Here is a 24,928-nt window from a genome sequence, read left to right on the forward strand (position 1 = left end):
ATATATGTGTATATATAGGCTTTTTACAATGAAACTGTAAAACGGTGTCTCTTGACAAAGTTATAGTTAATGCTAATAATGGTCCGATAGTAAATAGTGAAACTCTATCATATCTCAAAAATGAAAGAGCCATCTTTAACATAAATATTACTTTTCTATTACACGGGGAGCACAGAGTTCCTTATCAATTGAAGAACTATTGCTTGACAAGGTATTTACCCTCTCTGAGTCACACTTTCAACTTTAATAGCTTTAAGATTGTTTACTGAACAGAATTATTATAGCAATTAAATACATTGTCATGTAAAATCTATAGTTTGACAAAGAGTTGTTAAGTTCCTCCATGATCAAGTGACATAGTTATAGATGATCTGGTTAAGGCGACAAACCTTAAAACAAACCATTACTGAACATTTATAAAATACTCTCTTAAAAGTTGACAGAGTCAGAGGAGGGATAAGTGAATTAGAATCTTCCTTGAGGAGATGCTGTTTTGGTTGAGTCTTGAAGTCAAGGTGTTATTGGGTTTGTACAAAAGTAATTGCGGTCTTGGCTATTAAAAGTAATGGCAATTACTTTTGCACCAAATTAATAGTTTGACAAGGTTGGATAAAGGATCCAAATCGAACTAACATCGAGAAAGCACAGCATGAAATAATGTCTCATTCATGTTGTAGGAAGTTCAGTACCGAAATAAAGAAAGTATTTAAAGAAGTTGCAAGACTGAGAATAAAGACTTAGGTAGTGGTTTGTGTGGTAAGCTAACCTGAACTGAATTTTAGGTATACTATGAAGGGGCAGAGAATTAATGGGATTTTATCAATAATTTTGAAAGGTCACTTAGGGAGCAGTGAAGTAGATGAATTAAAAGGAGGCTAAGCTGGAGAACAGGGAGAATTCTAATTATGTAAATTAATAAAAAAATGAAATCTGAATTAAACAGCAGTGACACAAGTGATATCAATGTGAGGTATATGTGGGAGGTAGAATAGACTAACCATGGTGACTGACTGAAGGTTTGTTTTAGACCCTGGGTAAAGGAAACCACTCATTAAACGTTAGGAACTAAAATGGGAGAAATCAGAGTCCAAGGTGAAGAAAGATTCTTGTTTTTCAACATGTTGCATTTGAGATCTCATGAAAGGTCCAGTGATCTTGGATAAAAATGAAATTTTTTAACACGGCTCTCAAGACTGCATGGTCTTGTCCCTCCAAGCTCATTCATGTGACGATGCTCCCTGTTGCTTTCTGCTGGAACAGCACAGGTCTTCTTCTCATTTCTTTTTTCAACATCGTAGCGTCTTTTTACATAATATTCCTGCAGCCTGGATTACCCTTCCTTCCCTTCATTGCTTAGTCTATTCCTACTCATATGTTACAATTCAATTTCAGATTCAATTGCTTAGGGAAGCCTCTTCTGGCTTCTTTAACAAGATCAAATCCAGTAAATTTTCACAACGCTCTCAGAGTTCCACAAGGCTATGTCTATTGTGGAAGACAAATGGATATTGAGTAGTCAAAATACAACAGACTTTTTTTTTTTTTTTTTGAGACAGAGTCTCCCTTTGTCGCCAGTCTGGAGTGCAGTGGCACAATTAACAGATTTTTTTTTTTTTTCCCACATCTTTTGTCTTATTCATCCCTATGTGTCTAGTCTCTGGCTTTCAGAAATTCCTGATTCACATCGTTCTCAGCAAACTATCACAAGATCAGAAAACCAAACACCGGATGTTCTCACTTATAAGTGGGAGTTGAACTATGAGAACACATGGTCGCAGAAAGGGGAACATCATACCAGGGCCTTTGGCGGGTGGGGGGCTAGGGGAGGGATAACATTAGGAGAAATATTTAATGTAGGTGATGGGTTGATGGGTGCAGCAAACCACCATGGCACATGTATACCTATATAACAAAACTGCTCACTCAGCACATGTAACCCAGAACTTAAAGTATAATAATAATAATAAACTCCTCGTTCAAACCATGCTAATGTTGACTGCAAAAGAAATTCAAAGGAAGATGTTGGATCTGAGAAATACCCCAAGGGAAGTGACATGACTTGATGCTTAAAAGGATCTGGATATTATATCTAGATTTTTCTTCCAAGGTGACTAGACTAATGAGAATAGTGTTGACAGAAACAGGGGAATCAGGAATGTGAGTTGATTTTTCAGGAAATGTGATTAAAAATAAATGTGAACATTGAGAAAATTAAAAAGGACCCTATGCTAACTGTGAGATTGATAAATTCTATCAACTACACTTCTTCATTAAAATTTAATGAAAACTTTGTAGCTAGTTAATGATTCCTTTCTTCAGTGAGGTATATGATTGATCGACAAGGAAGATATTTCTGTGAAATTTGTGGCTGCTTCTACCTTCCAACCCCTTTCTTTAATCAGACCTGCTATAGAAAATATTAGTTGAAAGAAGTCATTTTAGGTAACAATTTTGTTTTCTTTCATAATTGGCAGTATTAACTAACCTATTAGGCAGGTTGTTCTGATGTAAGTTATTAAGACACATTAGGAGTTTTATTGTACTGTGATGTGCTCAGCAGACATGACCTCTTGCTCTACTTTTCCAAACATCTGTTCTTCAGAGTTCACTCATAATGTCGCTACCTAATTAGATTCTAGCAGCATGAAAGTTTTTTGTTAAATATAAAGTGGTTATGATAAACCCTGACATTGGAAAACTAGAGACTTGACTTAAAGGAAAAGGTTATCTCTAAGTTTAAGTCTCATTGGTAAGTAGATAATGCTACCTTTTGACCAAGCCTATTTTGTTAAAGGATTAAAGATTACTCACACAATTTTTTTAAAGGAGAAAAATGATATAGAAAGGCCATAGGAAGGGCTATGACCCAGGTTTATTCTGCCTATTATAGTTCAACTGCAATAGCCTTGAAATTACAAAATTACAAAAAACAAAACCAAAAATTGTAGCTCTGTGTGCTTGTTCACATACATGTGAAGCATGTGAGTGTATGCATTTATGCATACATGTGCAAAAAAGTCTTTGGTATAAGAATATAGGTGGGAAATTATCATAATACATAAGAAAAGCACAAATAAAAACACAAGAAAAGAACAAAGAAAATATACAAATGATTAGTAAAACTTGCTTTAGAAGGCTCATGCAACTTTGCCACCAATAACCCAGAAAGAGACGGTGTTTCCAGGATCCACTGATCTTTCATAGGGTTGGTTCTGATGCTTCCACATAGTGGTAATGGCTATTTCAAAGCCTTCATTAATGTTACATTCATATCTAATGCTAATTTTCACTAAGTTTCCCAACATTCTTGGGAATGCCTTATTACACAATCACTCAAAGATAACATACTCATGATCATACTGACTCTCGTTTACTAACATTTACCAGCCAATATTTCCAGTAACATATTTTAAAGTTTTTTTGTGACTTGTCACAGTGTTTAAAATTCACTGCTATTTCGTGGTAAAAGTTAAGTTGCTGTTGGAAAATGATTTTAAACAAAATTACTATAACCCTATAATCAGATTACCAAAAATTCAACAAATAACTGTAAGCAACTGTCGTAGGATAAAACATGTCAAATAGACTTTTGATCTCTGTCTTTTTCTGTTTAAAATATTTTTTACTAGTAGTTTATGTAGTGAATGCTAAGGTTTAATGCTATCCTTGTTTATTATGTTTTTTTCCCCCAACAATAGGCCTCTCAGACCTAATGGGATTTAGAACAAACCTTAGAATTTATACAGCCTAATTTAGAATAAATTTATGTGCTCTTTAATATTTATAGTCAGTACTGTTGGTATTAATAAGGAGGAAGTTATTATTTATCCATTCAGTTTATCATGAATTTTCCACGTACTTATACAGACTTTCACACTGACATATTTTTCTCCAACATTAACAAAATCTAGAAATCTGTTCAAGTTTCTTCAGATACTGTCATCATGATATATTTTGAAACCTATCAAAAACCATTTGTGATTCCTTTAGCTGTAGTGCAGATTGTTGAATGAATATACACTTATGAGCATATGTACCAAGTAACATTTACCTTAGAAATAAGTTTGGGTTTTTACCCTAAGATCTCATAATTGTTACAAAAATAAATCCCAGGAATATTTGTGTAAATTATTTCCAGCTTGAATTAATAGTAGATTTAGAAGTGAGGAGAGTAAAAGAATAGCAAGGTTATTCAGGGGTCTCAACAATTAAATGTCGCATAAAAAGGATTCTTTCCTACACATGTTCTTACTCACTGCACATTGCACACAGATGATTCTAATCACCATTACTCAAATCACCTGATGCCTCAATTACCTTGGCTTCAATGAGCACATTCCAAACACCAGAGCACCCATATACCTACTCAGATAATAGGCTGCCAATTAAGTTCTCTTTCTCTGGAAACGTATTATGGCAGCCCAGTGAACATAATATCATTAGTGCCCTTATATCATCATAAGCTGGGCAGTTGCTGACACCGCATGAATGTGACTACTAAGCTATCAAAGTAGCCTCTCAATTACAATAGCCTTGAAATTAAAAAAAAACATCTGTAGCTATGTGTGTTTGTTTACATATATGCGAAGCATGTAAGTGTGAATCCATGCATTTATGCATATGTGTACATCTTTTGTATAAAAACGTAGGTGAGGAAAATTGTCAAAAGACACAAGGAAAGTACAAATACCTGGAAAGAAGATATATGAATTATTTGTAAAAATTGCCTTAGAAATCTCAGGCAAGTTGGCCACCAGTGAAAATGACATCAGTTGTAGCTGTGGTCAGTACTACTGTAACATGGAGCACTTCCAGACTGGATTACTCCATGTAAAAATATGCTGTAAATTATGATGCTTATCTGGTTTGGTTCCACAGAAGTACTGGAAATTAAGATTTTCATTTGAAACTCTAAGAAAGTTTTAAAAGAATTTTTGAGAATGACTAAACCCTCACTGCATAATTAGAAGTACGTACATTTTTTAGAAAGTTGAACAGAAGGTTATACAAAAATTACAAATGGTATTTGCTGAGATTCGAATGTAAATTAGAGTCATTCATTCCTATTAATTCATTTATTTAATTCATCCTTATTAAGGAGCTGGTGAAAGCCATCAGGAGAATAATTTGTTGACACTACTTCTCCTAGAGTGTCAGGGAAGAGAATATGATAAAGGAGTAATTCTGACTGGGTCAGAATCTTGTTTTTACCAGCATTTACCCTTGGGCAAATTTCTTGGCCACTCTAAGCAACAATTTCTTCATTTATAAAACAGGCATTAAAATAAGTACCCACCGCAATAGATTTATTGTGAGTATTAAATAATGCAGTGAATATAAATTGTTTAGCAGAGTATGTGGAAAATAGAAATAATAAATGATAATTTTTATTTCTACAGTTATTGATATTTTAAACTATTCTTAAATTGTTCAAGTTGTACTGATTCTTTTTAGTGGTTCTTATATAAAATTAGCCTGTGCTTATTTCTTAAACTACTTATATTACAGCCATTATTACAATCTGCTGCTTACTTTTACATATGTTAATGTTTCCATGTAGTAAGATATTTATCAATTGTATTAAGAAGGAGGATTGCATTCTACAAAGTGTCTGCTGTTTTACCATTTTATTTTGTTTGGGGTTTATTTGTTTACCTTATTCATTCATTTATTTATTTATTTATTGAAGCTTCAGCTCTGTTTTTTAAAGTAATCTACCGATCTGATTGTGTATTTGTTCAGTTCCTTTGTTCTCTGCTAGAGTACAACAAAAGAAAGAGTGCTTAGAATATCTTTTAGAGGGAGTAAGTAACTTCCTAATTGAGAATTTCATTAAAAAATTTGTTACCCTTTTAGTATCTCATCCTCTACCAGAGTTCAGAATTTATAACATTTCCAAATTAATCCATTTAATTCTCTCTCTTGGCTGCAGCAGTTCAATGTATTCTTGTGACTTAAGGTATTCATGGTATGCCTAGTTAACCATTTTGTATTCAATATTGTATAGACTGTACTTCAACTTTTCTCCTACAATTTATATTCTCTAAAATAAGATATCTTAAATATATCTAGCCACAACAGCAGCAACAAAACTGTACAATAAAATATTTAAGAGAAGAATAATTCTAAAAATTAGCACAAATTCTTAAAAACTAAGGTTAATTTTATAGTATTTTTCCTTGCACTACTAAGCTATAGTCAGCTTTTAAATATCATATTTTGGCAGATTCTGCCCATCCTACTTAAGATAAAGAGATTTTCTAACACAAGACTGAATATATTTAGACATGGTTTAGTTATGTAGGCATATAGTGTGGCAAAATCATTTGTCAAATAAATATCTTTACCATATGCCTTAAAACATGGCACAGTCCAGCTAAGGCAGAAAGCCCTTTCATTATGGACTGTAAAGGAGATACTGCAGTGCTAGATCATGAATCACTCTGACCTGTGGAAGAGCATTCTCTCTGCTGCAATTAGAAACACTACTGGTTAAGTGGCCCTAATACCAATCAGCATGGCTGAAACTTGAATATTGCTAGAAAAACAATGACTGGAACATTGATTTCCACTAGACGATCATATTAAAAACACAATGTGAGATTCAGTGTTCTGTAAATATAATGTCTTGAAAAAGCTCTATGTGGAAATCAAATGCTTATCAGAGAAATCAGGGACAACGGTGTTGTGGGGAATCCGAAGAAGCTGTTTCCTCATCAGATTCGGCTTTCGTGCTTGAGCTTGAGAGCTCTTGTAAAGCAAGTCATGCAGAACATGGAGAGACAAGAACAAAAATATAGATCCCACTAGGCAGTTCCTCTTTATAACTATTTCATCAGTAATAATTTAGGACTCTATTCTGAATCTTATAGGGCATGGCAGTACTATTCCTGGGACGAGTGGAAACATACTTTACCTAATCTTGATTTATGCCCCAAGCACAGAAAGGACTGGCCTTCACTCTGCTGAATCCCCACATGCTTCCTTTGGTGCTCATGTGTGAAAGTCTGAACTCCAGCTAAATTCCCCCTGTGGCCATATGGTATTTGGAACATCTGACTATTATTTTCAAAAATAGTGGGGTACCAAAATAATAGAGAAGCAAGCAGAATCCTTTGCTGAAAGCAATATTAAATGTTGATAGTAAAGGGAAAGCTAATATTTTCTGAAGTCAGCTTCAGAGGACTTCTCTTTATGTTTGACCCGCGTTTTCAGATAATATGGACCGGTGATCCTGCAATTCATTCCAACCTCATAAAGATGAAGGTGAAGTATTGGAAGTCACTAAAAGGCACAGGAGGCAAGCACGAGACAAGAGCCAAATCTCAGCTCTGTAAGTAATATGCTGGATCATGAAAAAGTATCAAATTGAACCTATTCCTATGGAAGGTCTCCTGAGGGTCAGAACTCATTCAGGAGGCCCATGACTCTGATAGGAATTTATATAATCTTGAAGAAGGAAGGCAGGTACACTGCATATTAAATTAATCCTTGGGTAGAGACTTTAATTTTGGAATTCTAAAAGGCACACACACATTTTTTATGACTTGGGACATTTTAAAAAATACTTTTTTAGAAGTCGAAGGAAATTAGAAATAGAACATGAGGAGTGCTTGTATGTATGTGTTCATATGCCATCTAAATCCTGTATGTATGGTTACACAGGTGGTAACCAACAGAACTCTCTGCCAGAAATCTTGGACTCACTCATTTGCCACATCTAGTCAGTCCCGAAGTTCTGTTGATTCCATTCCTTCGGTGCTTACGTTCATTTCAAGTTCTCTCTAATCCCATCAAAATTGCTTGAGGCTGGAATACCAACATCCATCACCTGGGTGACTAATGATCCAACTCCTGCCAGCTAGCAACCTTTCCTTCAACTCTTTTGGCACATTGTAGCTACAGGAGTTTTCCTAAAGTACAGATTTGATCATTTTGCCTTCTCTTTTTTTTTTTGCTGAGAACCCTTAACTGGGTTTCCATTGCCCTCAGAATAAAATCTAAATTTTTAGCATCCCAGGGTAGCTTCTCCATTGCTTGGCCTCTGCTTAACTTAGAGATTCATCTTCCCTACTGCATGGTCCCACCATTCACAGGTCTATGAACCATCCTGATATGGATTCTGGGTCTTTTCATGGGAGTGCTTTCTCCTCCCTTTGCCACAAGTCCTCCTTCAGTTATCAAATCCAGCATCTTTTCCCCTGGGTACTCTCGCCACCCCTCAAGACTGTGAGTGTCCCTCCTATGTGCTTTCATAGCACCCCCTGCTTATACCTATTGCAGCATAAAGCTTCTGAAACAGCCTGTGAACCCATTTGTTTCCCTCATTAGATAAATCTTGACAAGATCTGTGTCTTGTCAACATTTTTATATCATCCTACATATTAGAGAATATTGGTTGGAAGAATAAATGAATCAACATATATGCAGTGTAACCAATCAGGCAAAAAGTTTTTGGGGCCGACATATAGAGAATGCAGTGTGAATTAGACTGAAATGGTCTCTGCCTTCATGGGCTAGTGGGAAAGAAAGCAAAGAAAGACATGAGTGCAGAGTATTGAAGAAAAGAGAAGTACGGGATGAAGCAAGAGAGGATGAGGGACAGGGCCTCAACGAAATGTAAGGCACAATGCTGCATTCTCAGGCTAATTCCCCAAATGCGTTTGAAATGGCAAGCACAGCTGTGGAAGTGTTCTTCCTTTTTAGCAGACTAAATCTGACCAATGTGTAATTACCATGGTTTAAAATAAGACATGTGAACATTGCTAAAACCTATGAGCATCTACACTAAAGGAGGAAAAGTAGCATCTGTATTATTCTCTACTCTGTTTAAAGCCAATTTGAATAAAATTTGTATAAAATTCTGCTTGCCTGCCTTTTTTGATATGTAGTAATGTGAACGAAATTTATCCACTGTACCCCGAATAGGCTCAAAAACTTTTCCAAGTGGATTTCCACTTTGGACCACAATTTCTGCCACAGAAAAAGTAATAATGTGGTCACAATCCTCATTCTTCTTTGCTACAGTGTTGTCTGTTAATTTCCAGGACCTTCAGGACTGCTCTAAGATGATCCTAGTAACAAAGGAATCACACCAACCCTAGGAACATATAAAACTGGGCAATTGGAGGTTCTTACCTTCAGATAGAAGACTGGAAGCAGTGCAAACAGTATTTGGATTTGGTATTGTCTTTAGTAGGGTAGAAGGGATGTGAAACCTCTGATGAATCTTTATCTCTTGGTGTCTTGAAATATCTATCTCATCAAAATAAAAATAATTGCTATATTTTCTGCCCAAGATAGATGAAGCATCGTGGTGTGTCCAGTTAAAAGCATAGGCCCTAGGGGCAGGGTGCCTGTGGATGAAGCTCAGCTCCTCAAATCCTACCAGTGACACCTGGGGCAAGTTTCTCATTGACCCCAGTTTCCTTACTTGTAAAAAGAGACAATAACATTACATATTTATTTTGGATTGTTGTAAAGATAAATTAGTAAATACATATAAAACGTTGACAACAGAGGCTGGCACAAAAGTAGTATCCAATAAATCCTAGGAATTATTATTGTGGTTGTTGCTGCTACTGTTATTGTTACTATTGCTATCTGTATTATTTCCCAATCTGGTCGTCCTATAATAATGGCATCAGGAAAGGCTTTTCTGCGGAAGTGATGTTTAAGTGACAAAAGGAGGGAGGGAAGAGCTTTTCTGATAGGGCTAAGGGGCTTGTGGGAAAGCCTAGGGACAATAGAGACCATGGTGTACTCTAAAAACAAAAAGAAACTCTGTCTAGGAGGTGTGAATGGAGCAAGGAAAAGTCAGTGAGGAACAAGACCACAGAGGAAAGTGGAGGCCAAATCTTTTATGGTCTTAGAGACCACGTTCGAGGATTGTATTCCTTACTCCAAGACTAATGGGAAGCTTTAAAAGGTTATAAATGATAATATTGAGAAATAACAGAATAAGCTATAGGTTGTGTGCAACCTGGAGTGGATAGATGAATTTTATCTTAAAGGTTGAAGAGGACAGATGTGGTTTGATAGAATGGAATAGGGACCTGTACCTAAAATGAGAATTGGCAATCACATCAATTGTACTAAGTCTTCAAACTTGATGTTGGGTGTTTTGTTTGAATTTTAGAGCCAACATATAGCCACCTGAGCTGTGTGAGAAGCAGAGCATAAAAGGGGTTATAAACGAATGTACAGATGAAGTTACTTGGAGAACATTGCACCCATAGAAGTCTATGACACTGCTAAAGCTAAGGCAATTGTACTAAACACAGCATAATCTTCTGAAAGGGAGGATGGGAGCTGATTATTTTGCTAAACTAAAACTTTTTCTATCACTTAAGGTGTAAGATAAAGTATATGGAGAAATATTTTATGAATTGTATAGCTTTTAGACTCTTGTTTGGAACTTTTATTTTTATTTATTTATTTATTTTTTATTATTATTATAATTTAAGTTCTAGGGTACATGTGCATAACGTGCAGGTTTGTTACATATGTATACTTGTACCATTGAGTTCAACTTATTAAGGGCCAACACATTTTGGAAAATTAAGATGTAGGTGTTCAAAAGCAAAATCTAGAGAACAGATATAACTTTTTTCTGTTTATGAATAATGTTCATAGAAAGCATAACCATTATTAAAGTAACTCACTCCACCGCCACCCAGTACACTTACACATACACACACAGGTCCAAAGGCAAGCAGCCTTTTCCTACCCTGAAAATGGAAGCTGTGCATGCCTGAGGGCACCACCATTTGTAGTCACACCTGAGTCTCCATTTTAGCTGAGCTTTTTTTCTCTTTGTGGCTGTGGCCCCAGAAAAATCCTCCAAGTCTCAGTACCCACCTTTGCAAAGTGGAAGCTGTAAATGACAGTATTGGAGGAATATTTTCTAAAGTCCAGAGAAAAAAGCCTTTGTGTGAGCCAAGAGTGGTTGTCAAGGCTCCACAGGGAAGAAGAGCATCCAATTCTCCACACTCCTCCTCAGGCTGGCCGCTACATCCGCATCCTCCACTCCATGTTCTGTGTCCTGTGCCAGACTCCAGCATGAGCCAGGGGCCTCTTCTGTGTGCTTCCTTGGACTGCTGATCCTGCTCATAACTCACCTCTTTATTTTTTAAAGTGATCTGAGTGTCTATCCCCCCATCAATACCACCAGTTTTGATTACTGTAGCTACATAATAAGTCTTGAGATTGGATAGATCAATTCCTCCCACTTTATTCTTCTTTTCCCAAATTGCTCTAGTTATTTGTTTCTTTGCCTTCCCATATATGTTTCTGAATAATCTGGTCTATACCTACAGAAAAATCCTGCTAGGATTTTCATAGAAATTGTTTTAAACTGACCAGTCAATAATGAACAGACATATAATTATCTTCCAATTACAGAAATCCTTACTAAAGAAAGAGCTGCTATTTAGGCATGATGAAGACCTATATAAGATATGAATAATTTCCTCCTTAGCTGTTCTATGAGGATTGGTATTGTAGAATAGCCTGCAAAACTAAACTGAAATACATAGGTGAGAAGAAAATGGAATTTTCTCTGTAGTTTTCCAGGTTCCTAGAGCTGATCTCATTTCTGAAATGTCTACCTCAGTGCCAGTTTTTCAGATTCCTCCAGCTCCCAATCCAGTGTTGAACAGGGACAACACATCTGAAGGATAAAGCATTAATGCTGTGAAGAAAGGCACTGGAAAGACGATGCTTCTTGGCTTTTCCCACAAGAACAGCCTAATTACATCTCTTATTTAATTTTCTGTAATTCTAGATGTAAATTGGAGGGAGCTAGTAGATTTTACAAGGCAGTGTCCTTGTTTCAGTGATATAATGATGAACCATGCTGAAATAATGGGAGGTTCCACTTCATTACACTACTGTTTATCATTTTTAACAGTCTGCAGCAAATGTATGGGATATATGGTATTTGAAAGAAGAATTCACTGCATCATTATCTGATTTCTAAAGACCTTTCGAAGCAATTGTGTGGTGGCCTTAAGTGTGTGCTTATTGATTGAATTTTATTTTTATTGAGAATCAATGAATTTTTGATATTTTATTAGCTATTTAACACTGTCAACATGCTTTTATTCATCACCAATTATTTATATTTAATATGTGAATGCTTTGCTTTCATTAAAGTGTAATAAGCAGTAGTCAATTGTGCACAACAAATATCATTTTGGGTGCAATGCTAATAAAAGCTAGGTGTACGTACTTATGGCAGTTTATAATTCACAATGAACCATGCACAATATAGTCATGAAATTATATTACTTAATGATTTTATTAACCAGGTTTTCTTTTAATTGAAAAAGTAATTTATATTCATGGTAAAAAATGCAAGCTGTTCAAAGATGATACAATTAATGTAATTTTTCTTTCTTTCAACCCCTCCAGCACCCAATTTCCTGGCTGGAGGAATGAATGGCTGTGGGTCCAAGGCAACTGCTATTTACAGTACTTACATGGCAAAAAAATAGTTTAAACCTCACTAACTCATGCGAACTGAAAGGAAGGTCACTATGCCTTGATGTAAAATCTGACTTATGGTATATTTCAAAAGAAATATAGCTTTATTACTTTGGGCTATAATGAGTAACTGCTGACAGAAAGAAGAGGATGGAGCAGAACACTTATTTTAAAACACCCATTTGTGCTTTTCAAACAATTTTATCTGTATTAATTTTTTTAATGTAAAGTACTTATTCTCTGGCACTTCAAAAATAGTTTGTTGCCCCCATAGTTACCTATGCTAAGTACGTGCCATGTTTAGAGTATTCTTTGCTTATCAAATTTTATTTTACAGAAAGCACAAAAGTAAATTCTAGCTCAACAGTCTGATTTGCATGCATGCTCATTTATATGTCACTCATTTCAAATCACTGAACTTATATAGATGTCCTGCTATGTTTTTTGTTGAGGATTGCATATATTATTTGTGAAAATACTTGTGGAAGCATAAAGACCTCATGTGTCATTTGTTTTAAAGATTATAAGGTGTTTTTGAGTACATGCTCTTGTTTTATCCTGACAACTCCCCCAAAAGTGCATATGGCAAGCATTAGAATGCTTATCTCTAAACTGAGGCAATTGTTCTTCTTAGGGGATATTATTGAGTAATTTTGATTTATAAAGGACATTGATAAAGATGAATGATCCTTGATAAAGAAAGTATAAGTACAGAAGGAGGAAGATGTCTGAAAGTCATAGAAGAAAAATTTAAAAAAATCAATGGCACAAAGGACAAGGAGAGGAGGCAATGGAGGCATACTGTGATGGAGTTCTTACATTTTTAAAAATGGCGTCATGTTATTTGAAAGTATACTGTGATAAGCTAAAGGTACAGATATAAAGTCAGTGGGAACCACTAAAAATATGAAAACAAAACATATAAATAACTACAACAGTGGAGATAAATATGAATAAAATATCTTTTTTCAAAAAAACCCTCAATACAATGAAGGCAGACAAAGACAAAAAGGGAGCAAAGAACACATGGTACAAATAGAAAACACAGAGCAAGATGGTGGACCATCTTGATAATTACAACTGCAACTATATTGATAATTACATCATACATAAATAGTCCAAACATTCCAATTAAAAGTCAGAGATTTTCAGACTGAATTACAAAGGAAGTGGGAACCAACTACATGCTTTTACAAAAAAATGCAATTCATATGTAAAGGCACAGATAAGTCAAAAGTAAAGGTTTTATTGTGCAAACCCTAATTATAAAAAAGCTGCAAAGTTTATACATCTATTTGTATATGCATCAGTGAGGGAACAATCACACACATACAAAGACCCCAAACCCAGTCAGAATCTCAGTGGACTTTTTTTGGTATAAATTAACAAGAAGTTTTTTAAAATTAGAAGACATACAAAAGCCTAAACAGCTAAATAAATTTTGAAAAAGAAGAAGAAATTTGGAGAATGTATACTACTTGATTTCCAGACTTACTATAAACCCTAGAAATCAGGGCAGTATGGTGTCAGTATAAGAATAGATATGCAGATCGTATAAGAATAGATATATAGATCAATGACCAGAATAGAGAATTCATAAACATATAGGGCTCATATGTGGTCAAAAGGTATTTAACAAGAGTGACAAGGAAACTCAATAGGGAAAAGATAGTAATTAAGGCAAATGATACTGGAAAATCTAGCTATTTGTGCAGAAAAAGCTAACTATTTATCTGACTTCACACTTTACGCAAATATGAACTTGAAGTGAACTATAGACTTAAGCAAAAGCAAAGCTAGTAATTATTCTAGAAGGAAAAATAGGATAAAATCATCTTAACTTGTTCTTAGGACATGAATTCATAAACCATCAAGGAAAACATTAATACATTGAATTTCATCACAATGAACAAGTCTGTTCTTCAGAATATTGTTACAAAAATAAAAAAGCAATCTACAAATTGTGAGAAAATATTTGTATTACATGTATCTGTAAATGGATTTGCATGTAGAATATATAACAAATCACTACAACTTAATAAGTCAAATATTTCAATATAAAATGTGCTAAAGATTTAAACAAATAGTTCACATAGCAGATATAGAAATGGTTGGTAATCACAGGCAGCATGCTCAACAGCATTAATAGTCAGGAGGATATAAATTAAAACCACAATGAAACACCCATTTGAATAGCTAAAATTAGAAAGACTGAAAAAATCAGTGTTGGTGGAGATGTGGAGCAACTGGAACTCTCATACATTGCTAAGGAGAGTGTACAATGTTCCAACCACTTTGATGAACTATTCAACAGTCTCTTATAGTGTTTTATTTATGTAAGTTCTATATGATCCAAAAATTCCAGTCATGGGTGTTTAGCCAAGAAGAATTTTTAAAATATACCCACAAAAGAGACCAGTAGAGGAATTTCATAGCACCTTTCTTTTCGGCAGCCCAAAACACCAGACACAACCTCAATGTCAGACTGGATGAAGAAAATGTGGCACATATACACCATGGAATACTATGCAGCCATAAAAAAGGATGAGTTTGTGTCCTTTGTAGGGACATGGATGCAGCTGGAAACCATCATTCTTAGCAAACTATCACAAGAACAGAAAACCAAACATCGCATGTTCTCACTCATAGGTGGGAACTGAACAATGAGATCACTTGGACTCGGGAAGGGGGACATCACACACCGGGGCCTATCATGGGGAGGGGGGAGGGGGGAGGGATTGCATTGGGAGTTATACCTGATGTAAATGATGAGTTGTTGGTTGCTGATGAGTTGATGGGTGCAGCACAGCAACATGGCACAAGTATACATATGTAACAAACCTGCACGTTATGCACATGTACCCTAGAACATAAAGTATAATAAAAAAAAAAGAAGTGAATAAATAAACAAATTGTGATATATCTATACAATGAAAACTAATCAGCAATAAAAAGAAATGAGGTATTGATATAAGCAATAATATGAATGCATCCCAAAAATATTATGTTGAGTAGAATGAAGCAAGATACAAAAACATACTATATGAGTTCATGTATATGAAGTTCTAGAACAGGCAAAGTTAATTTACTTTGACAGAGAGATTAGTGGTTGCTTATGGCTATTATAGGGGCAGGATTAGGGAAGGACTTAACTGCAAGGGGCACATGGGAATAGTCTGGAGTAAGGAAACATTATTATCTTAATTGTGGTGGTGGTTATATTTGCCACCACTCATTGAAATATAAGTAATAATCAAATGGGTACACTTTATTATTTGTATTTATACCTCAATGAAATTTATGGAAAAGAAAAAAACAAAAAGAAGCCTGGAGATCCTCTCATCTAAGATAAATCTACCCCCAATAAATAATGATAAATTATTCCCTTTTTCTGATAATATTACCCTATATTTTCAAAATGCCCCTCTAGTTGTTTTTTTTTTTTTTAACTTTTATTTTTGGTTTGCGATACATGTAAACATTCGTTTTATAGGTAAACTTATGTCACAAGGGTTTGTTGTACAGATTATGTAATCACCCACGTATTAATCCTCCTACCCAATAGTTATTTCTTCTGTTTCTCTCTCTCCTCCCACCCTCCATGCTCAAGCAGCCCCAGTGTCTGTTGTTCCCTTCTTTGCGTTCATGATTTCTTATCGCTTAGCTCTCCCACTTATAAGTGAGAACATGTGGTATTTGGTGTTCTGTTTCTGCATTAGTTTACTAAGGATAATAGGCTCCAGCTATAACTATGTTTCCACAAAAGATATAATCTCATTCTTTTTATGGCTGAATAATATCTCATGGTTTATATGTACCACATTTGTTTTATCTGTCATCGATGGACATTTAGGTTGATTCTAGGTCTTTGCTATTGTGCATAGTGCTGTAGTGAAAATTCAGTTCCATGTGTCTTTATGGTAGAATGATGTATATTCCTCTGGGTATATACCCAGTAATGGGATTGCTAGATGGAATAGTAGTTCTATTTTCAGCTCTTTGAGGTATCACTATACTGCTTTTCAAAGTGGTTAAACTAATTTACACTCCCAACACCAGTGAATGCTAGTGATTTTTGTACATTGGTTTTGTATCCTGACAATTTGCTGAAGTTATCAGCTGAAGGAGGCTTTGGGCTGAGACTATGGGGTTTTCTAGATTTAGAATCATGTCATCTGCAAACAGGAATAGTTTAACTTTTTCTCTTCCTATCTGGATGCCCTTTCTTTCTTTCTCTTGCCTGATTGCTCTGGCCAGGACTTCCAATATTACATTCAATAGGAGTGGTGAGGAAGGGCATCCTTGTCCTCTGCCAGTTTTCTAGAGGAATGCTTCCAGCTTTTGCCCATTCCCCTGTAGTTTTTTCTATGAATCCAGATGTTCTCAGATTCATTCAGCAAATACTTTTTGAACAAATACAATGTGTCACAAAATATTCATAGACCTTGTGTACATGAAACAAGCCAAATAAGCATATACATATCCATACTGGATTGAATGTCTTACCTAAATTTATATCCTTCTAAAACATGTACATGTACGTGTAACCTTATTGGGAAATGGGGTCTTTGCAGGTATAATTCAGTTAAGATGAGGTAATACTGGATTAGGGTGGGCTCTAATTCCATAACTGTGTCCTCACAAGAAGGAAATTTGGACACAGAAACATGCACAGAGGCAAGACAATGTGAGACACAAGGAAGATAGTCATGTGAAGACAAATGCAGAGACTCAGTGATTTATACACAAGGTAGGGACAGGAAAAGATTGCTAGCAACCACCAGAAGCAAGGAAGAAATAAGAAAGAACCCTTCCCTAGAGCCTTCAGTGAAACCATGGTGCAGCTGACACCTTGATTTTAGACTCTTAACCTCCAGATCTGTGAGAGAATACATTTCTGTTGTTTTAAGTCATGCAGTTTGTGGTACTTTGTTACAGCAGCCCTAGAAAATGGATGTAATACCCAATTTTTAAAATGTGATGCAAAAAAGATTATTGTCCTATGAAAGAGTTGAAATATTATTAGCCTAGATTTCCAAGGAAGATCTCTTATGAAATGACCTCTAGCTCAGATGAGTAAGTTTACAAAATGAAGATGAGGGTGTGAGGAAGAAAATCTTTCTCTTTATGTTTTAATAGATGGAATTAAAGCACACTAGAGTATTGAAAAGGATGATTTGGTAGAAAGAGAGGGCTGAAGATGCGGGAGGCAGAAGGGATGACTGGAGTTGTCTAGTCTCTAAGAAGGGGAAAGGAAAGTACAAGTGAGTGTGTTACTGGAATCTGATAGGACCTGTGCTTCAATACGGGGGAAGGAGGCTCAGACAGGGCAACCATCCAGTGCTGGCAGAATTTGTAATTCTAAGCAAAGGTAAATGTCTTTTAAAAATATTCACATTTTAGGAACCAATCTTCAACTCAATTTTAAAGCTCCATTTCAGGATGTAGGGATTTGGTACAGTTACTTATGTAAATCCTCAGCTCGAAAAACTAAATTTTGTTAAAAAGAATTCTATTAGGTTTTCATCTGCTTTATTCAGATTTAGAGGGTAATTTGACTTAAATTTATAAATTTTCCTCTAAAATACCTGGGTCAAAAATAGGAGGTGCTAAACATTTCTCATCTTTGTGCATCAGACAAAGTGATTGATCTTTTAAGCAAAGCTTTGCTGATTATATTCATTTATTCATGCTCTGCCCTGCTCTATGCCTATAAGCATCACAGTCTCTGATCCTCCTATCCAAAAGCATTTCCAGAATCTCCTTAACAGTTCAACAGCCCTCTTTGCTTTGGGGACTGGTGGGAGGAGACATCACAAGCATTTTGGGGAAAGTGTGGCTACGATTTATTTTCTAGGGAATAAGTAGTAGTTCACACATCATGATAAAAACGGATGAGCACAAAATGATTTATTTCCTAAAAGAATATGGGGATGTTTTACAAGTGTAGTGTAATTGTGAGGATTTGTCCCTGGCCCAGTCTAATGTTGATAGGGACACAGTTGGCATCTGTTTGAAACACTTTCCTCAGAGTTTATTGAATGGCAAATGTAATTCCTGGGGGAAAGCTTGATGTTCATAGCCTCTGAAGTACTTACAGCTGGAAGTCAGGATAAAAGCTTATTGTATAGCTTTGACAGCTTGGTGGATATATTCAAGCTACAACTTGTGGGTTCTTAATAATTCTGTTTTCATAATATTAATTGCAATTTCCCGAGTTTTTGTTAATTTCAATTGCTTTTATAATGAATGTATTTTTAAATCATTCCTGTATTGAAAGACTCTGGCAGGAGGTCCCTATATTTCCATTTCAGGAGGTAGTGGCAGGGAAAAGTGACCTTTCCAAGCTCTTAATATGATGACAGAGAGATTTATATTATTATCTCTTATGGATATTTTAGCTGTGAATATTTATTCACTGATTAAGATGCTTTCTGTTGCTTTAAGTCCAGAGTACTTTAAACCTAGAACAATTAAAAAAATATGTATTTAAAGTATTGCATCAATAACAAAGCTGTAGCTTTATTACTACTACATTCTGGTTTTAAAAAAGGAATTCAGTTTTTATTGAAAAAATGTCAAAAACATACAGGAACCCTACAACTAGAACCCTATGTTGAAATCCCTATACTATATGTTACTCATAATCTCTGACATATTTTTGTACCTAGCCACCTGGAAACATTTTTCTAAATATATGGGCAATCCTGCATTTGGCTGAGAAACTTCTTTATGCTCAAATCGCAGACGTAGAGAATGTTGCATAATGACCCAAACTGGGATTGATGACCACTGCAGTACTTGATGTATTACTATACTTGATAACATTTTTTCCAATTTCTGCTTCCCTCATTTTATCACTATCTCATTTTAACTTAACTCCCTAAAAACACAATCATTATGAGACCATCTCTCCTCCTCCTATTCTTCACAATCTTTTTCCTTTTCATTTTTTTCTCCTTTCCCTCCTTATTCTTTTCCAACTAACACATTAGCTGAATTAAATATTCAGTATAAATAATCTTACAGGCTAGATTGTCGTATAAATTAATAAAATTACTTAAAGACATCTACTGTATTATACACCTCTTGATTCTGAGCCTTCAGTAAATGTCAGGTGTCTCTCATACCCATTTGGATATTATCTCTTGTTGCATGTCTATATGAGTGACTAAGTACATACATAAAGTACTGTACAGAAGACTAATTCATGGTAAACATTCAAAAAAGTATAAAAGTCTGAACATCTCTCCTTCCATATAAACTGATAATGGTCTCATATTGACCAAGTATATTGTAAAACCTAAAATTTCAAGTGCTGCCTTGACATCTTTGAGCCTCCTGTGGCTCAAAGGGCCTATCTGTGAGTTCCCTTGTTCTCAAATAATCTTTTCACCCAGCAGGAAAGGCTCCCCACCTGGCAAGTTCCCGTATCAGCTATACCAGCTGCATTCTACCTGGTCCTTAACCTAATAGGTTTCACTTTGCTAGTCCACAAAATTATTCAAACAAGCCAATCACAACCTACCCCAGGAACCAGGGAAAACCCTAACCCTCTTGTTACTACAAATTCTGCCTCCAACGGCTCCTGTTGGGTCACTCTACTCCTGAGTGCTGTGTGGCATGTGATGACCTCCTTCCCCTCCACCTCCCTGTTGGACTGTGAGTACATGTCATTAACAAACTGCTGTCAATTTCATCACAGAGAAGTAATAGAAACAGCTCATTTCTATATTCACAGAATAAGAGCAATCATATGCTGCTAGATTTCAGTCAGACTTAAAGTCTGTTTCTTTTCTTTGGCCTAAATTCACTTTTATCTCCATATATAAATGTTAAAAGCATGGGAATTTTTGACACTATTTAGAAATTTGGATAGATTTAGGCTATTGCTTTTGTCCTTTTCATCCATGTTCAATAATTTATATGCACATATGCATGCATATTTTGAGTTACTTTAGCTTTTATAATGATTTTTAACAGTTAATAGAAGTAGCATTTACAACAATTTGACCAGTAAAGAATACCAAAAAGAAAAATGCAAATGATTGAGTTATTTAAAAAATTATTGCCTATCAAACAAAACTGTCATTCAAGTTTGTATATGTATATCTAACAGTGATCCTGTAGAAACAATGTTGTGTAGAAAAACTCTTCTGGAAAATTTTTTAAAAAATTGATGACTTACTTTTAAATCTAAGTAGAATAGAGACATAGAGACAAAGGCTTTCAAATTGTAAACAATAAGCAGAAGTTATAACTAAATTTCTCTATATTATACTTTCTACGTCAGCAAAAACTTACTTTAATTAACTCATGCATTCATTTATTCAGCATGAATTTGTTATACATGTATATGTACTAAGTTAACTACTTTGGTAGGTACTGAGAGAATAGTAAAAATTACGTATAACACAATACTAGGCTAAGAAGGAAAGCTAAAATGACATCTAGCAGGTCCTTGAATAACATTGTTTTGTTCAGCATTGTTTTGTTGTAAAGTTGATGAGAAAAAAAAAAAAAAACAACTGGTTTCAGTATGTGTCATATTTTGCCTAAAGTCACAATTTCCAAGAACCTCTCAATGACAGTGCTAGAAGACCTACTGTATGTAGATAGTCCTTTTATGTGAAAGTCCGTGAAGAAAGTAAATTTTAAGCTGGGTCAAGGGAATGGTTCAATATAAATTTATAGGCGAGGAAAAAAGTGAAGGACATTTTTATTGAAAGGGATGTCATGAGCAAAGTTCTCTAAAGTTAGCAAGTGGTTAATGTAAACTTGGGTAAATAGGGTCCTGACTGAATTAGAGATTAAATTGCTTTCTAGCAGTGAGTAGATAGTAAAATAAAAGTTTGAAAAGATAGTAAATAAGTTAGTTAAAATGTTACTAGAATAGTAATATTCCCATGGCTTTTGAAAATTAATGTGGTTGCAGGATACTCTTAAAATAAGCAAAAAGAAGCTTAGAAACCTGAGAAGTCAAGCTCAGCATTGAGTAAAAGGTTTGGATAGTGAGAAGTTTGAAAGATCAATTAGATTTTACTTCTGTGAGAGCTGGAAAAGTTGTTTTAACCTGCCTTACTTTAACATTTCCCTTTCCTCACCAAAATTGATTCCTGTTAATTACCATAATATGTTTGCAACTGTTTGAACCAATTTTAATAATAGTTACTATGTATTGAACATGTACTGCATGCTCATGCACTTGATACAAGTTAAAATATGTTTTTTCTCATATTGGAGAAAGTGGTGTCTTGTTAGGATAGATGTATGCTTTTCTCTTCTTTAGCTAGAAAATGAAAGTTATCCATCATTCATGCCTAGAGAAAGTGGGGACCACATTTCGTACTAGCATCTGGAGAGTAACTCATCTTAGAAATTGACTCACACTTGGGCTTTGAAGCTGTCATTTCCCATATGAGAAGATAATTATAATAGGGCTAGAACTGACAAGTGGTATTTCGATGTAAACAATGAGCAAACCGACAGATCAATAAATGCTGAGCAAGGCATGCTTCACCTCAGATTATATTGACTTACTGCAAAAATAATGGAGCGACAAAATGAAAATGTGTTATGCTTTATCTGAGTTATGGTCATAGTAATATATAAGGTAATAGATTAACTCAGATAAGACTTGCTGCAAAAGAAGCATCAAGAACAACTATGAGAAAATCAATTTGCAAACACCTTCATAAAATCAAGTTCCTGAGAAACAATCAGCACACTTTACTAAAGAAAAATACCTGTCACACTTACTTGTATAAAGGACCAGGATGGACATGAATTACATTTTTATTTTAGTTAAGGATTTGACCTTCAAAAGAGGTTATTTTAGTAATATCATGACTCCAAAGCATCTGGTCAATGTCTTACGGGGGTCCAAAATTCAAAATTCTGCTTTTTGATGATGTTTGGGGAGAAAAACCCTAAAATATAAAATATAGCTATGACAGGCAGTGGTATGCACCTTCAGGGAGTATGGTGAATAGACAGCCTCTGACTGTTAACTCTTTCGTTTCCACCTCAGCATTTGTGTCAAGATCATGTTCTTCTCAGTGTGGCCTTAACCAATAAATAATCAATACTGTGATGTAAAGCACAAGCTATGTCCACCCAACACAGGACTGCTCTAACAGGTAATTTTTGCACCAGAGCTATCAGGTGGCTGGCAGAGACTGTCAAATCTGACCAGTTCTATTTTTTTCCTCTTTTTCTTTCACAAACACTACTTGTGAATATTTTATACTATTAACTTTGTCTCAGGATCTGCTTCCTGGAGAATTCAATTGACATGGTAGTACTGTAAGTGGTCCACTAAAAGAGCCATTCAGAAGGAATTTGGGGCCTTGGTTGCTCACCATCTGGTTGGCAATGAGGATGGTATTCCAGGTGGCATCCCTGGCCCAAGGACTCTATTTCTGGCACAGGGTGGTGGCTCAATTGCTGAAACTTTCATTGACAGTGTCTCTGGAGAATTTTCCAAGAAAGGAGACAGGGTGGCAGAACATAAAATGCTGATGACCAAACTCAGATTAGAGTCACCAAACTTCAGAGACGTTTGAATGCTCAGTCAAGGCAGGATTTTCATGCCAAGTCAGCACCGTGTCTTGTCTGAGCATTCAAATATCTCTGTAGTTTTATGACTCTTGGGAAAACCTGTACCCTGACAAATCTGGGTGGATGTTCCTAAAGCTTTGGCCTCACAATTCATTTGGTCCTTCCCATCCTCCACAGGTGGTCCGTGTTTCCTTTTTAAGAGCTAGTACCGCTGTTTCCTCTTTACCAAGGACCCGCCAACATGGGCCGCGTTCGCACCAAAACCGTGAAGAAGGCGGCCCGGGTCATCATAGAGAAGTACTACACGCGCCTGGGCAACGACTTCCACACGAACAAGCGCGTGTGCGAGGAGATCGCCATTATCCCCAGCAAGAAGCTCCGCAACAAGATAGCAGGCTATGTCACTCATCTGATGAAGCGAATTCAGAGAGGCCCTGTAAGAGGTATCTCCATCAAGCTGCAGGAGGAGGAGAGAGAAAGGAGAGACAATTATGTTCCCGAGGTCTCAGCCCTGGATCAGGAGATAATTGAAGTAGATCCTGACACTAAGGAAATGCTGAAGCTTTTGGACTTCGGCAGTCTGTCCAACCTGCAGGTCACTCAGCCTACAGTTGGGATGAATTTCAAAACGCCTCGGGGACCTGTTTGAATTTTTTCTGCAGTGCTATATTATTTTCAATAAATCTGGGACAACAGCAAAAAAAAAAAAAAAAAAAAAAAAAAAAAAAGAGCTAGTACCATGTAGAAAGGTACTGCCAGGGTGTCTTCCTTGTAAGACAATAGAGATTCTACTCAGGATTAGCCCCTATGTTCTCTCTTGGCTTTCGGGTCAGTAACTAGAGTTAAATTGAAGCCTAATCAAGCTGGGGATATGCTGGGCATGATATGTGAGAAAAAGTCCTCAAATCAAAGAATCTCTAAGAATTAGCTAGCATGAACCAACAGGACCTGCAGGGATAGATTTAGGACTACCTGGGGGTGTCAGAATTAAATCAAAGGAGGCTGAATATAAAATTTTTAAAAGAGAGAGTATATTGCCTTGGAACACATGCTCAAAATGCTGTCTTAACCCTCTAGCAAAGACCTCAGGTGATGGGACAAACTCATTGCAAGAGTGACTCCTAGAAGTCTGGAGAAAACACTGACCCTTGTTGAACAAGTTGAAATGCCTGAATTGCCATGGAAGATGGCAGAAGAAGGGATAAGAAAGATTGAAAATGATCATGCTAAATTGGATATATTAAATGAGCCCAGAAGACCCATCAAAAGACTGTCAGTAAAGCAGGATATACCATTCACCAAGCCTATCAGGAATGCACTGATGAGGGGTGTTCTAGCATCACCAAAATGTTTAGTGGAGGTTCTCCTTTGAAAGTCATGGATTATGGGAGAAGGTTGTAATGAAACTTTGCTTTTGGATAGCAGTGGGGATGATGTAGCACTGAAGCAGTAGAGGCCAGGCAGTTGTACTTAAATTTCAGAAACTAGGGATGCAGGGGGTGGGGGATGGGGGCAGTCACAATTATTGTAACAACTGTTAAGATCAGAGTAGCAGCTCGGGAGATTTTATGTGCAGTAAATTGTGGAGATACTTAATAGAAAGCAGCATCTCTAGGGACAAAATAGATGGGCAGCTAACAAGGGCACTGTTTTGTACATAATCAAAAGAAAGCAAAAATGATGAACAGAAAACTGAAGGTCATAGCTTTCATAAAAGGTCACATCCTTTGCCCAGTTTCCAGACCTCAGTCAGTTTTCAGACGTGAAGCCAATTAGAATCCTTCCTCCCATATCACGTCCAACCTAAAAATCTCTACCAGGAAAAAGAAACGTAAAACAGTGCAGAAAGAATGTTGTCCAATGATTTTTCTAGTTCTTCCCC

At 35.9% G+C, this 24,928-nt stretch overlaps 1 protein-coding gene across 1 annotated transcript; it reads left to right on the forward strand.

Moving 5' to 3' along the window:
• The first annotated feature begins 23,253 nt into the window (after positions 1-23,253).
• LOC112625042 (40S ribosomal protein S17) lies at positions 23,254-23,743 on the forward strand. Its single transcript, XM_025386232.1, has one exon. It carries the CDS (start codon positions 23,288-23,290, stop codon positions 23,693-23,695), a length of 408 nt encoding a protein of 135 aa, XP_025242017.1. The 5' UTR covers positions 23,254-23,287; the 3' UTR covers positions 23,696-23,743.
• The last annotated feature ends 1,185 nt before the right edge of the window (positions 23,744-24,928 follow it).

This window comes from Theropithecus gelada, chromosome 5 (genome assembly GCF_003255815.1).
Source record: "Theropithecus gelada isolate Dixy chromosome 5, Tgel_1.0, whole genome shotgun sequence".
In the NCBI taxonomy this organism is placed as follows: Eukaryota; Metazoa; Chordata; class Mammalia; order Primates; family Cercopithecidae; genus Theropithecus; species Theropithecus gelada.

Coding starts and splice junctions, on each gene's coding strand:
- LOC112625042 (XM_025386232.1), top strand. CDS start 23,288: ATGGGCCGCGTTCGCACCAAAACCGTGAAGAAGGCGGCCCGGGTCATC.